Source organism: Alexandromys fortis, unplaced genomic scaffold, assembly GCF_014885135.2.
Source record: "Alexandromys fortis isolate MF-2015 unplaced genomic scaffold, M_Fortis_MF-2015_v1.1 scaffold_65, whole genome shotgun sequence".
In the NCBI taxonomy this organism is placed as follows: Eukaryota; Metazoa; Chordata; class Mammalia; order Rodentia; family Cricetidae; genus Alexandromys; species Alexandromys fortis.
Window position 1 is genome coordinate 7,962,191 of NW_026067986.1, and position 12,954 is coordinate 7,975,144.

At 48.4% G+C, this 12,954-nt stretch overlaps 1 protein-coding gene and 1 long non-coding RNA gene across 2 annotated transcripts in view; both read left to right on the plus strand.

The window, feature by feature from the left end:
• The window catches only part of LOC126511836 (uncharacterized), a 12,432-nt gene extending 9,897 nt beyond the window's left edge, over positions 1-2,535 (plus strand). Inside the window, exon 3 of the long non-coding RNA XR_007594789.1 lies at positions 2,325-2,535. This is a non-coding gene — a long non-coding RNA (uncharacterized lncRNA). The remainder of the gene's footprint in view (positions 1-2,324) is intronic.
• A 1,443-nt stretch (positions 2,536-3,978) lies between these two features.
• The window catches only part of Hibch (3-hydroxyisobutyryl-CoA hydrolase), a 45,752-nt gene continuing 36,776 nt past the window's right edge, over positions 3,979-12,954 (plus strand). The window contains exons 1-2 of the mRNA XM_050159165.1: positions 3,979-4,004; positions 5,050-5,365. Coding sequence (XP_050015122.1) covers positions 3,979-4,004; positions 5,050-5,365 — 342 coding nt within the window. The remainder of the gene's footprint in view (positions 4,005-5,049; positions 5,366-12,954) is intronic.

The following is a 12,954-nucleotide window of genomic DNA, read 5'->3' on the forward strand; positions in this document are numbered from 1 at the left end:
GCCTCCTAGAAGTCTCTGTAAGGCTGCCCTCAAGCCAGTAAACTATGAGAAACTTCAGGAAATAATTCAGGACAGACAGGAAAATCCATCTGAGTTCCTAGAACACCTCCCAAAAGCCCTCTTATAGTATACTAACCTAGACCCTGAAAAACCCAGAGGGCAGACAATTCCTTATGACCTATTCTTTTCCCAGAGCTGCCCCAACATTAGGGCTAAGATTAGGTGTCCAGAGAGAGGTTCCCTAAGCCTACAGACAGAAGTCTTAGCACTGGCCTGTTGGGGAAGATTATTTTCAGGTGTGTGACTTTTGTTTACGCTGCATGTGTGTAACTCTGTGAAGCGGTGTTACCTGTGCCTGTCTAAAACCCCAAAGGTCCTAATAAAATGATGAGCGGCCAAAAGCAAGGCAGGAGCAAGGACAGGCAGGGCCAGCAGGCAGAGTATAAACAGAAGGAGAAATCTGGGAGGAGAGAGAACGAGGAGCAAGGGAACAGGGAGAAGAGGACATCAGGGTCCAGCCACCCAGCCACTCAGTCATCCACGGAGTAAGAAGATATACAAAAGTAAGAATGCTAAAAGCCCAGAGGGGAAAACTAGCTGGGATAATTTAAGAAAAGCAGGAAAGAAACAAGCCAAGGTAAGGCCAGGCTTACCTTAGTTATCTCATAACTAAGAATAAGCTAAGACCAAGCCTGCCTCTCTCTCTCTCTCTCTCTCTCTCTCTCTCTCTCTCTCTCTCTCTCTCTCTGTGTGTGTGTGTGTGTGTGTGTGTGTGTTAACAGCAGCCAATACAATAGATCCAGTCCCCAGCACCCATAGAGTAGCCCATGTATATCTGCCTCTTGTAAATCCTGTCAATTGTCAGACCCTATTTTCAGGTAACAAAACCTCTCTTTTTCTACCCACCAGGCCAGGTGCTCTCTCCCAGGGACTGACTGGCAACTTAATGTTACTACCCACATGCCCCTAGTTAGACAAGTCAAATATCTCCTGGTAATTTCATGGCAGATACATCCGCAGGGTGGACAGAAGCATCTCTGACCTCTAACCTGAGGGCTCAGACAGTCTCTGAGGTCCTTCTCCAGAAAATTATCCCCCGATTTGGAATTTCAATCTCTCTGCAGTCAGACAATGGTCCCGAGAGTTCTCCTCTCAGGTCTCTCAAGCCCTGTCGAAAGCGCTCAACATCCCTTGGCATTTTCGTATCTCATACCAACCCCAGCCCTCAGGAAAGGTAGAATGAACTAACTGCTCCTTTAAAAACAAACAAAAAACAAACAAACAAACAACAACAACAACAACAAAACATTCTTGTTAAATGTCACAGGAGCTTTACCCTGACTAAAACCTTGCCTCAGGATCTTTTCAGGCTCTGGGCTCTCCCCAAATGTCCCCTTTCCATTTTGCCCTTTGGACTTATGTATGGCTGGCCAGTTCTACCCCCTGGTCTCTCACCTTAACCCTCACCTCTCCCAGATCACCTACTTACACCCTTATTTTATCCCCTTCACTCCCTCCTGTGGAACTTTTCTGACTACACCCTACCTCGACTGTGTACCAACCCCTGTCCGTCTCCAGTCAACACCGGAGATCGGGTCCTTCTCTCTCCTCCAGATCAACGCCCCTCATCCCTTTCTTCTAAGTGGAAGGGCCGCTTCCAAGTAATTCTTGTAACTCCAACAGCAGCTAAGTTCGAAGGCCTTCCTTACTGGATTCACTTATCTGGTCTCAAGCCCTTTACCCCTCCACCTCAAGATAATCCTCCTTCATACACAGCGACTCCAACAGGACCCTGTTCCTTTCAGCTTCAGAGGACACTGAGAGCAACTGAAATTGGTGTCTCCAATATCAGAAGAATGAGGCTTCACCCCACAACTTCCTCTGCTGGACTGGAGCCCCATAGGCTTTCCTTCCTGACACCTCTTCCTCCCCTTCCAGGCTGATCCACATCCTCCTGTTTCTACTAATTAAACCCTCCTCTCTATGTATCACCAATGACTTATTCCAAACTCCTAATCAAACCCATGAGCTGTGATTACAGGACTACCAGCCTTTAGCCACGGAACTGGTAGCGCAAAGACCATCAAGCACGCCCAGGTACCCTCAGGAATCAACCACCCGTCTTTCCTAAGTGTTAAAGGTGACATCATGAAGATGCGGAAGGAAGGGGTGTTTTAAGGTTTGCTTGTAAGAAGCTAGAAGCTAAAAGCTAAAAGTCGACGTGGACTCACTTCAGACAGGGCAGTTACCCACCTCCCTCGATTGCTAGAACCTAAGAAATTTTTTTTTCTTCCTAAATTTAACTTTATCTTCCGCTCTGACAGCATCTCGCCAGATCCAAGAAACATGGGACGGTGCCACATAGCCTGGGACAGCAGTAAAAGGACCAGCTACCACACCCCAGCTTTCTCAGGTTCCCTAAAGATGATCGCCGCTGCCCCCCAAGTCAGCTGGAAGCAGTCTTGAGAAGTCAGTGCCCCGTTTCCCTGCCCTACCTGGCACCCCCTTTAATTCCTCACCTTTAAAAAATTAAAAAAAAAAAAAAAAAAAGGTGGGAAATGTTAGGATTCCAGCATTATACTGACCCCGCCCCCTGGCAGCCCACCGTCAGGCAAACACATAGCGAGCCCAGGGGCCCTTCGACCCTATGTCACTACTTCATGTGTTGCGTGGCTGTGTCATGCGTCGAGGGGCTGTATAAGGCTCTGTACACATGCACAAGCTTTCCCTTTTAAGTAAGCTCCGCCCTCCCGTTCCTTCTCCTCACTTCCTCCTCTCAGTCGACCTGCACAGTGCCCGCCCCCTCTCCCGCCCCCTCCCCCCCCCCGTTGCCTAATAAACTTCCACGTGGGTTTGTTGAGCTCTGTGGTTCATTCCTCGCTGCCGCTGCCACACACCAGAGTTCATGGCATCACCGTTCTTAGCAGCCCAAAGTGGAGACAATATTCGTCAAACTGATGAAGAATTCAAAACAAAACAGGACAGAACTCAGGGGCGAAGCTCAGTTGGTTGAATGTCTGCCTGGCATTCATGAGACCCTTGGTTGAGTGTCCAGCATTTCTTAGCCCAGGCATGGCCGTATTTGTAATCTTCTGAACTGGGAAAGCAAAGCAGGAAGAATGGGAATTCAAGGTTCTCTCCTAAACTACCCAGCAAGTTGGAAACATCTCCCTCTCTCCTCTCTCATTCTCTGCCTCTCCCTCCTCCCTCATTCTCTGCCCTTCCCTCCTCCCTCTCAAAAGTAAAAGTGTTATTCAGTAAGAGGGAGAGAAGAGCTAACACGTGCTACAATGTGAATGGACCTTGAAAAATACCACGGGGGGGGGGTGGACGACGAAAGAAACTAGCTGCAAATGTCCACTTATTAATGATTACACTATGTGCCCCCTGTAGGCATTTGTGCCACCAAGCAGAGTTCCCCTGTGGCTTCTGCTTCCCCCGAAGTCAGGGCAGGAACTATATATAAACTGTAAGCTGAGATAAACCTTTTCCTCCCCAAGTTGCTTTTGGTCATGGTCTATCAATAGAAAGCAAGCCAGGATAGATATGATCTCCTTATGAAACCGTGGAAATATTATAAAGTGGAGAGTGAGGGTAGGGCTGATTTCTCAATGTACAAAGTGAAAACGGAGGGTCATTTGTTCAAAATGAGTTCTGAGAACACGAGTCCCATCCCTGAGATCCACACAGAGGAAGGAGAGCACCAATTCCTGCAAGCTGTCCTCTGGCTTCTCGGTAGACGCTATTGAACTTGGCTGTGTAAAGGTACACAGAACAAACAATGAAGGAAATAGAAGTTTAACGCTTTCGCCGAACATCAAATCAAAATAGGGCCTTCTAAACATGGGGACTGTTACGCACAGGCCTGTTTGCAGGGAGCCAGGAAGGACGATTTGGCTCTGGTCTCCTTCCAGTAATGCTCGCTGGATAGGCTAACACATTCATTCTTTCCCGCAATGAATGACATGAAGGGACATGATGCCGATTGATGGTGAAGTCAAATGGTGACTGTTTGTACCTTTGAGGACTAATCACAGGTCAGGAATTTCCTGTATCTGGTGTCTTCTGCTTTTATGGTGCCTGTTGGCTTTCTGTGTTCTCTGGGTATTATTGACCCAGGCCAGAAAGATAATTTCTGATCAAATATCATATAGTATGTCTCCTAAGTGCCAAAGATAAAGAATGACCTCTTTAAAGCTAAGGTACAGTGGATGAGTACTTGTGGATGCCTCGGCGTCCATCTCCAACACACACACACACACACACACACACACACACACCCCTTTAACTTCCTGCTCTCTGAAACTCTTCTCTGAGTTCCTCGGGTCTTATTAATATGTCAGTACTCCGTGAAATGCTTACAGCTAGACATCTGGGTGTGTGGATGGTTCTAGAGGCGACTCAGCCGTGGTGCGCGCTTGAATATGCGTTTTATTTAATGAGCTGCGTTCTGGTGCAGTTATGCTTTCTCTGATAAAAGCGATTTCTAGTTTAGTTGGTGAGCACAGTGTCTTTAATCAGATATTTTCGTCTGCCAGGGGAAGAGCCTTCGCTCTTTTCTGAAGGCAATGAGAAATGTTTGAAAGCAAGTTCAGCAACACAGAGCGAGCTCTAAAAGGACACCAAGCTCTCTCCTTGACATCAAATGCATTTCATCCGCTTGATTCTCAAAGAACACTAAAGTTACTTTTTCTTTCTTTCTTTCTTTCTTTTTTTTTTTTCTGAACTAGGGTCTGGCTACATAGTCCAGGGTGGCTTGCAAATGGCGACCACCGTTCCCCTGACTCAGCTTTCTGAGTGCTGGGATCACAGGAGGGCACCATCAGATCCGGTTTGAATTTACCTTTTCATTTAAAAATTATTAAAATCCCGCAAAACTCCTTCAGATGAATCTCTGCTGCTTGGCCAAACTTGGGTGACGGACTGGGCATTTCCCAAGACGGCCTCTAGGGAGCCAAGTCGTTTACCCTTTCCGTGCTCCGGCTACTGAGTAGCTCAACTCTCTCCGCCTTCGCTTTGGCTCCTCCCCTGCACCTCCTTCCACTCTAGTCCCCGCCCCCTAGCCAGACCCCGCCCCATCCGCGCCCGGAGCCCGGGCCCCGCCCCGGCTCCGCCCTTCGCGCGCCCTCATTTCCTCCCTCTCCTGTTTTGCCCCGCCCACAAGCGTAGCGCGGCGGAAACGCGAGCCGCGGGCCGCTCTGGCCCGTCCGGAGGACTCCTCGTCGGTGCCCGCGGCTCTCGTGGGCTCGGGTCGGCGGTGGGCGGGTCCGCCGTGCAGTCCGCTGTCGTCGTCGCCGCCGCCGTCTGCTTCGGCGCTGCGTTTTTAGGCCATGGGGCAGCAGGACGTGTGGCGGCTCCTGTCGAGGTGAGTCAGCGAGCGAGCCAGCTGCTGAGGGCCGGCTCGCCTCGCCCGTGTCCACGGCAGGCCTCGCCGACGGGGCGCCCTTCCCGCCGGCCCGCGCCGTCCGCCGCCGCAGGTGCCCCCCGACTTTGCTCTTTCTAGCGCCTAATCTTTGCAAACACAGCTTCATTTTCCGTCAGCCGTGACCTCGCACGACTTTACCACCACCCCCCACCCCTTGACTCCTACTTATTTACTTTCTTGGAGCCGGGTGCAGTTTGGGGACGTGCTACCTAATTTACTGTATGTCACACAGGTGTGACTGTTGAGCGCCTGGGCTGCCGATAGATGAAGAACTTGGTTAGCAGCTGTGCAGCCAGCTGCAGCGGCAGCGCGGGTGTTGGGAATCAGCAGAAGAGCGTCGTCGCCCTAGAACGCGTTTGGTCGGAGCACGCGTCCAAACATTTAACTTTTCGTTTTGTTTTGCTTTCCGAGAGAGGGTTTCTCTGTAGCTTGGAAGCCTGCCCTGGAACTCGCTCTGTAGACCAGGCTGGACTCGAACTCACAGAGATTGCCTGCCTCTGCCCCCCTCCCCACCCCCCGATTAAAGGCGTGCACCACCACTGCTCGGCCAAATGTTAACTTTGTAAAGGTGCCTGTCACCGCAACCCCAGCTCGGCAGAACTGTGGTAGCACTCATCCTAGGAGTTCTGCCGTGTGCAATGCTTTGCCCCCGGTACCATACCCAAAAGCTTTAACTGTCCCCGTGAACTCCTTCGCAGAAGTCCTTTTGGGGGGCGGGTGGCCGAGATGTTTACTGTTAGCCGTCCGTGCGGTCTAGGAGCGCCTGGACAGTGGAACTCGCCTTTGTTCCGCTGCAAGTCCCTCATGCCTCATGTTTCGTCAGGTTCCTGCAGAGGGATGGGAATGTTTCTTTGGTCTAAATGAATATAGTTACCGGTGCCGCTAGAGAGACAACTCAGCGGTTTAAGAGCCTGCCCTGCCCTTGACGGACAGGCTCAGAGGATTGGGGTTCTGTCCCCTGTGTGGCTCCTAACTACCTGTAACGCCAGCGCCAAGGAATCTGACAGTCTCTTCTCATGGGACACCTGTTCTCACATGGGCACACACAGATATACATGTAATTAAAAATAAATCTTAAGACTAGTGCTGTTTCGGGGAAAGCGCCTAAAATTGTATCCAGTGATGCCGTTCTCAAGTTATCTGTTACACACCAAAGAGTTGCCTTGCTTCTCTCTCTCTCTCTCTCTCTCTCTTTTTTTTCCTGTCTTGTGTGATAAATACTAACAACTGAGCCTGTATTCGTTGTTGGTGCTTTCTTGATGACAGCAAATTCTAACTTGCTTGGGAACCATGTTGCAAAGACACGTGTATTAGCAAAGTTAGCTTCAAGTTGAAAGATTCTGTCATTACCTAGGTGAGCTTGCCTGCTACACACACACACACACACACACACACACACACACACACACACACACACACACACGCACGCACGCACTCGCTCAAGTGACTAGGTGCGCGGGGCTCTGAGAGCCTGTCTGGAAGGAAAAGGGCCTGTGTGGCTTAGTTGATGAAACTGGCCGATGCCATTGGACTTTGGCCTCACTTTGCTCCTGCAGTCTGTTTTCCCACAGCAAGGGCCAATTTGGCTCTTGGGCGGTGTTCTTTGCCCCCACATCGTTTCTTTGAAGACAACTCTCCAACGTATTGTATAACCCGATTCACTCCGAGCCCTAGGCTGCATGCCTCGATTGCACCGCGCACGTATGCAGTTGTGTGTGCCCTAGATTTCCGAAGGGTGTTTGTCGCTAGTTTCTTGTTTGTGTGTGTGCGTCAGCAGGCTGAGGGATGAGTACGACATACATGGGACCGTTCGGAACACTGCTTTTGTTGCTCCTCTCCCTGCCCTCCTCCCCTGGCCGCCCGTCTCCCTCCTTCACTCCTCCAGCTCTCCTGCTTTCATGCCATTTTGTTCTCTCATTGCCACCTGTCTGTCCCCGTGGCCCTTTATAACCTACTACATACATACATACATACATATATATATCCATATATGAGAGAAAACATGCCGTATTTGCTGAGTCTGGGACACTGCCTGACACAGTTTGCTGGCTAGTTTTTATGTCAGCTGACACTGGTTGTAATCACCCCAGAAGAAGGCGGAGCCTCAGTCGAGAAAATGTCTCCATAAGATGGGGCTGTTGGTAATCCTGGAGGGCATTTTCTTAATAAGTGATGTATGGGGTGGGGTCCAGCCCATGTGGGTGGTGCCCTTCCTGGTCTGGTGGCCCTGGTCTGGTGGCCCTGGTCTGGTGGCCCTGGTCCGGTGGTCCTGGGTGTGACAAAAAAGCAGGCTGAAGAAGCCACGAGGAACAAGCATAGATGGCACCAGCACTTCTCCATGCCCCTGCATCAGCTCTTGCTTGCCATTAGATTCCTGCCCAGTTTGAGTTCCTACCCGGACGACCTTCAGTGATGAACAGGCATACGGAAGTGTAAGCCGAATAAACCTCCCGTTCCCCAAGTTGCTTTCGGTCATGGCGCTTCATCACAGCAGTAGAAACCCTTAGACACAGTGACTTCCAGGTCCTGCAAGTGTCACGGAGTGGGTTCTCTGTCCTGCTGTACAATTCTCTTGTGTCAGCGTGCCACAGCGCTACATTTTCCTTTATCTGAGCTGTTGCTGGCTCCCTAGTTCCATTTGTTGTTTGTTTGTTTTTGCTTTTGTGAAGGACGCAGCTGTAAGAATGACTGTAACATCCAGGCATCTCTTTGGTAGGGCGGAGTTCTCTATTCTCCTACCAACCTTATTTCTTCTTGCAGACTCCAGTCCGTACAACACCCTGAGTTTAGCGCTTGTTCCTTTTGCAGAAACTTGGTGGGCTTACGACTTCCAGCTCGAGAAAGTTCTTTGTGTGACGGCTAGATGCAGACTATTGGATTTTACTCCAGAGCCTGCCTTTTGTCTGCTTCGAAGCTCTCAGGACTACCTTCCTGGACGTGGGATTAAATAAAAGAAAACTTTACTACCTTGGATCTCCAGGATTTGGATCCCAGTTTACTTTCCGACGAAGATAGTCTTTTGTGGCTGCTCAGAGTTACCGTTCTGGGCACTGGTTATCCGGTGGGCAGTGTGGACCAGGTATTCTTACCAGCCCTTAACTAAATACTTAAGACCTTGCTAAGTGTTTTCAAGAAAAAAGTGGGATAGCGTAGAGCCATCTTCAACTAGAGGAGGGTAACCGTCAGGAGACCGCGGCTGTCCTCGGCTTAACCGCTTCGTGTGGCTCCTGTTTGCTGGCCCCTCCTTGCTTCACTGCTAGATGGACCGAGGTGTGCAGTCTTTGAGGCCCTATTGTCCTTTTGTTCTCTGTGCCAGGAGACACAAACCCACTCAGTGCCGGTCACCGACGCCAGCAGTAGGACCAGCAGGGCGTTATTGGGCGAGGGAGAAGGCTCTCCGGTTCACAGGCAGCTTCTCACCTCTGGCACTGATAGGGTTAATAGAGTGCAGGCCTGCTATTCCCATGAGCAGGCTGCCTTTTAGAAATTGTGTTTTATTATCTGGAAAAGGTGAAAGAACATTAAAAAAAAAGTTTGTGATTTTAAAATAGCTGTTGACTAACCAGGAACAGAATAACAAAACACCCTTGCAGACTAGGCATGGAGGTCTTGGTGTCCCCTGTGCGCCGCAGTGTTTGTATTTTTTTCTTACAGACAGGTGGAGGTTCTAGAGCCTCTGTGGTTGCTCTGGGAACCGCCCCCCCCCCATGTGTCTTCAGTCCCGGCTTTTCTCGTAGGCTTCAGGGTCGTTTCTTCATTTGTTGTTGAAAGTTTCTACTTTCAGTCACAGCAAACGCAACCTAAAAACCAAATTCGTATTTCATCCTGTAAAGCAGTTAGTGCCCTTTAAGTGTCTCAGGACCAGTATTTCCCTTCCTGTACTTGCTTGCAGCCATCCCCTTTTCCAGACGTCCCCTCACAGCTCAGTGCACCTTGTCCCTGTTTCCTGTCGCTTCACCCCTGAGTTACTCGCTTGACTTTTTGGCTCTACTTAACCCTGGCAGCTGCCAGTGCAGTCCCTGAGTCTCTGAGCCTTTTTTTTTTTTTTAATCACATTATCTTGCTTGAACAGTTCCTTGTAGAGTTGTGTGATTTCGTAAGTTTGTATTTGCTTGACTGGATGATTGCAACAATGTTTCTGAAGCTTGTATCATTCTAAGATGATGGTGTCCCATTGTTGTTTGCTTGTTTGTTCATGTATTTGCTTTGAGACAGTGTCTCACTGAGTATCCACCGCCGGTCTGTAACTTGCTCTGTCACCAGGCTTGCCTGGAACTCACAGAGATCCAGCTGCTTTGCCTCCCCGGTGCTGGGCCTAAAGACGTGGGTTACGGCTACCATAGTTGTTTTTCCACCTTCGGATGTCTTGTAATCACCAGGGAGATTTCTGTGTCCTTCAGTTTCTTCTGTGGTCTTTGATGAAGCAAATACTTTGCCCTTTGAGCCAGGTTTCCAGCATTTCACATCCTCTGCAAGGATTAAATAGTGATGGTAACTGAACCAGGGCTGCAATGCTAGAGAGATGTGTGTACCCCTCCTATCCACCAGATGGCAGTCTTGGAGCCATTAAAAAAGAAAGCTAAGATGCCAGGTGGGGGTGCACACCTTTCATTCCAGCACTCCTGAAACAGAGGCAGGCGAATAGCTGTAAATTCGAGGCCAGCAAGGTCTACAAGAGCTTGGACTATTACACAGAGAACCCTGTGTTGAACACACACACACACACACACACACACACACACACACACACACACAAAGAAAAAAAGGCTTGGGATAAATTTGGATACTGAATTCTCAAGTACCATGTTTTATATTTTTGTAGTACTAGAGATTGAACTAAATGCTGTATCACAGACTACGTCTCCAGCCCCAGTATCGGATTTTAAGTCATAGGTTAGTTGGCCCTAAATGGAAACAATGTGAACGTATAGAAATGGTGGAGAATTTAGTTACACTTAACTCTTCTTTACTCTCCTTGCCACTGGTCTGGGGTCTTTGTGACTGCAAGTGTCTTGCACAGTGCTTTGCATGTGGGTGTGGTCACTGTGGGTTAGCTTCTTGATTCTGGCAGAACTGTTTCATAGATTAAACGGGGACTTGAAGTTAAGCCTGGGTTTCTCACGTCCTCTTCTGCTCAGGCAGTACTTAAACCATTACTTAGATCTGCCAGACTGGCGGTACCCTCTGCAGCCTTGGGCTGGGCGCTGGCCTTATTAAGGACTTAGAGCCTCTGTGGTTTGACAGAAAGAACTCTTCTCTCCCCAATTCGATGTGCTGGGAAATAAGCCAACGGTTCTGAGCATGCGTGTTTGTCACTTGTAAGCTTTTCAATACTGAAAAGTTTCCAAAGACAAAATTGAGTCAAGTAGAATTTTTAAATTGTTTTTTAGAAATTGGCTGTTTGAGTGTTTAAATCGGGTGTTACAGATTTAAGAGACTGTGTGAGGGGTTGGGTGACAGATTAGTTGGGTGAAGTACTTGTGCAAGCATGCCACACTCAAATGCCAGTGCTGGGAGGCGGAGGCAGGAGCCCTGGGCTTGCTGGAAAGTCTGGTCTAGCAGGTTCAGTGAGAGAGAGTCCTAAAAGATAAACTTGAACTTGAAATCAGGCCTTGAAGCAGTGACACTCAGCCTTGACCTCTGGCCTCAGCGTGGGCACAAAGCCTGCATGGAAACCCTTTCTGGAAAATCCTGAATTACCTGTCACCTGTCACTTCTGGCTATTTTTTATAGTGTTTTACTTGAAGGACAACTTGCTTGCACTTTGTAGTGGTCATTTTGTCGAACAAAGTACCCACGCCTGTGCCTCACCTCTAGTCAGTATTGAGCTGGGCGGTTGTCACCAGAGTTTTAGGATAGTGATCCACAGGGGTCTTCTGATGTACAAACACGTGGGACACTGGGCTGGGAGCAGAAGGCCTCGCAGTAGTGAAACAAATTCAAAATATGCTAGGTCAGAAATGTAAATTGTGACTTATTCAAACAAATACGCGATTTCTTCCTTTGTATTGTCAATTTGAGCATAATTTAAAAGGAAAATAATATAACTTCTAGAAAGTCACTTGGATTTCAGTTATTCATATACAACCGTTGAACATATTTGTAAGTGGTAGCAGTGATAGTCCTCGGTTTTCTTTATTTCCCTTTTTGTCTCAGTTACTCATTTTGCGTGCTCTCTGTCACTGAAAAGCATTAACCCCTGGCAGCTCTTAGTTCCACCAGACAGCGTGCACATCTGCAGATGGCCTGGACCTTGTTAAGGCTGTGCCTACCGATTCCTGCTTTGGTTTTTCTCTGTATCTTAAGTTTGATGTCTTCGAGAAGAAGCACCCATCCCAGGGTATTCTAGTGATGCCCTTTTCTGATGTTCGGTCACCACCTTGTGAGTTTCCCAAGAGCAAGAGATGCTCAATGGTCTCCTGCCTCCTCTTCCTAGGAAACATATGCATGTGCCACCATCGTCGAACCCACAGTCAGCTGAGAAGAGGGAGCCTCAGCTGAGTAGATGCCTCTGTTAGATTGGCCTGTAGCCAAGCCCGTAGGGCGTTTTCTTGCTTGTGTATGAGCGCCAGTCTGTGTGAGCAGCGTCACCCCTGGCCTGTAGTTCTGGGGTGTAGAAGAAAGCAAACTGAGCAAGCCAGGAGCAGCCAGCCGAGAATGAGTGTTCCTCTGTGCGCTATGCTCCAGTCCCTGCTCTGGTGACCTCAGGATGACGTGTGGCCTGTGAGCTCGGTAACCCTTGTCTCCCTAAACTGCTGCAGGATACAGGTCTGTCCATCCTGATTGCTTGTTTAGGAGGCCAGAGCAACGTAGGCCTCTCCCAGGGCTCTCTCAGAGTGTGTATTGTATTTCATCCTTACCAATTTAAAAAAATTCAGATTTCACATTCTTTACACAATTAACAAAATGTAATTTAAAATTTTACAGATTTTTGTTTGTGGAATGTTTTGAGATTTTCAAAAAGTTAAACTGAAGTTTCGCTCAAACTTTTTAAAATATTTATTTATTATGTATATAATATTGTGTGTGTGTCTGCAGGCCAGAAGAGGGCACCAGACCTCATTACAGATGGTTGTGAGCCACCATGTGGTTGCTGGGAATTGAACTCAGGACCTTTGGAAGAGCAGGCAATGCTCTTAACCTCTGAGCCATCTCTCCAGCCCCTCGCTCAAAATTTTTAATCTAAAGGCATGTGCAGTGTTTTCCAGACTAGATTGAACGTGTCTCCGCTCTCCATTTCTCTCCCAACTCTGACAGCTGTTTATTGTTCTGTGTGTTCCAGAACTCTGCCATTTCCAAAATGTCCTACACTTGAAAGCTCACAGTGTTTTCTCAGATTCACTTCTTCAGAGCACACATTATTTAAGTTCCGTTCTTCTGTGTGTGGGATGCTGAGAGTTGGTAGCTCATTTCTTTTTATGGCTTCCATTCCTGTATGGATTTACTTAAGGATATCTTGGTTATGCCTGTATTTTGCATTGGTAGATGCAGCTAATATAAAATACACATTCAGGTTTGTAGGTTTTCTT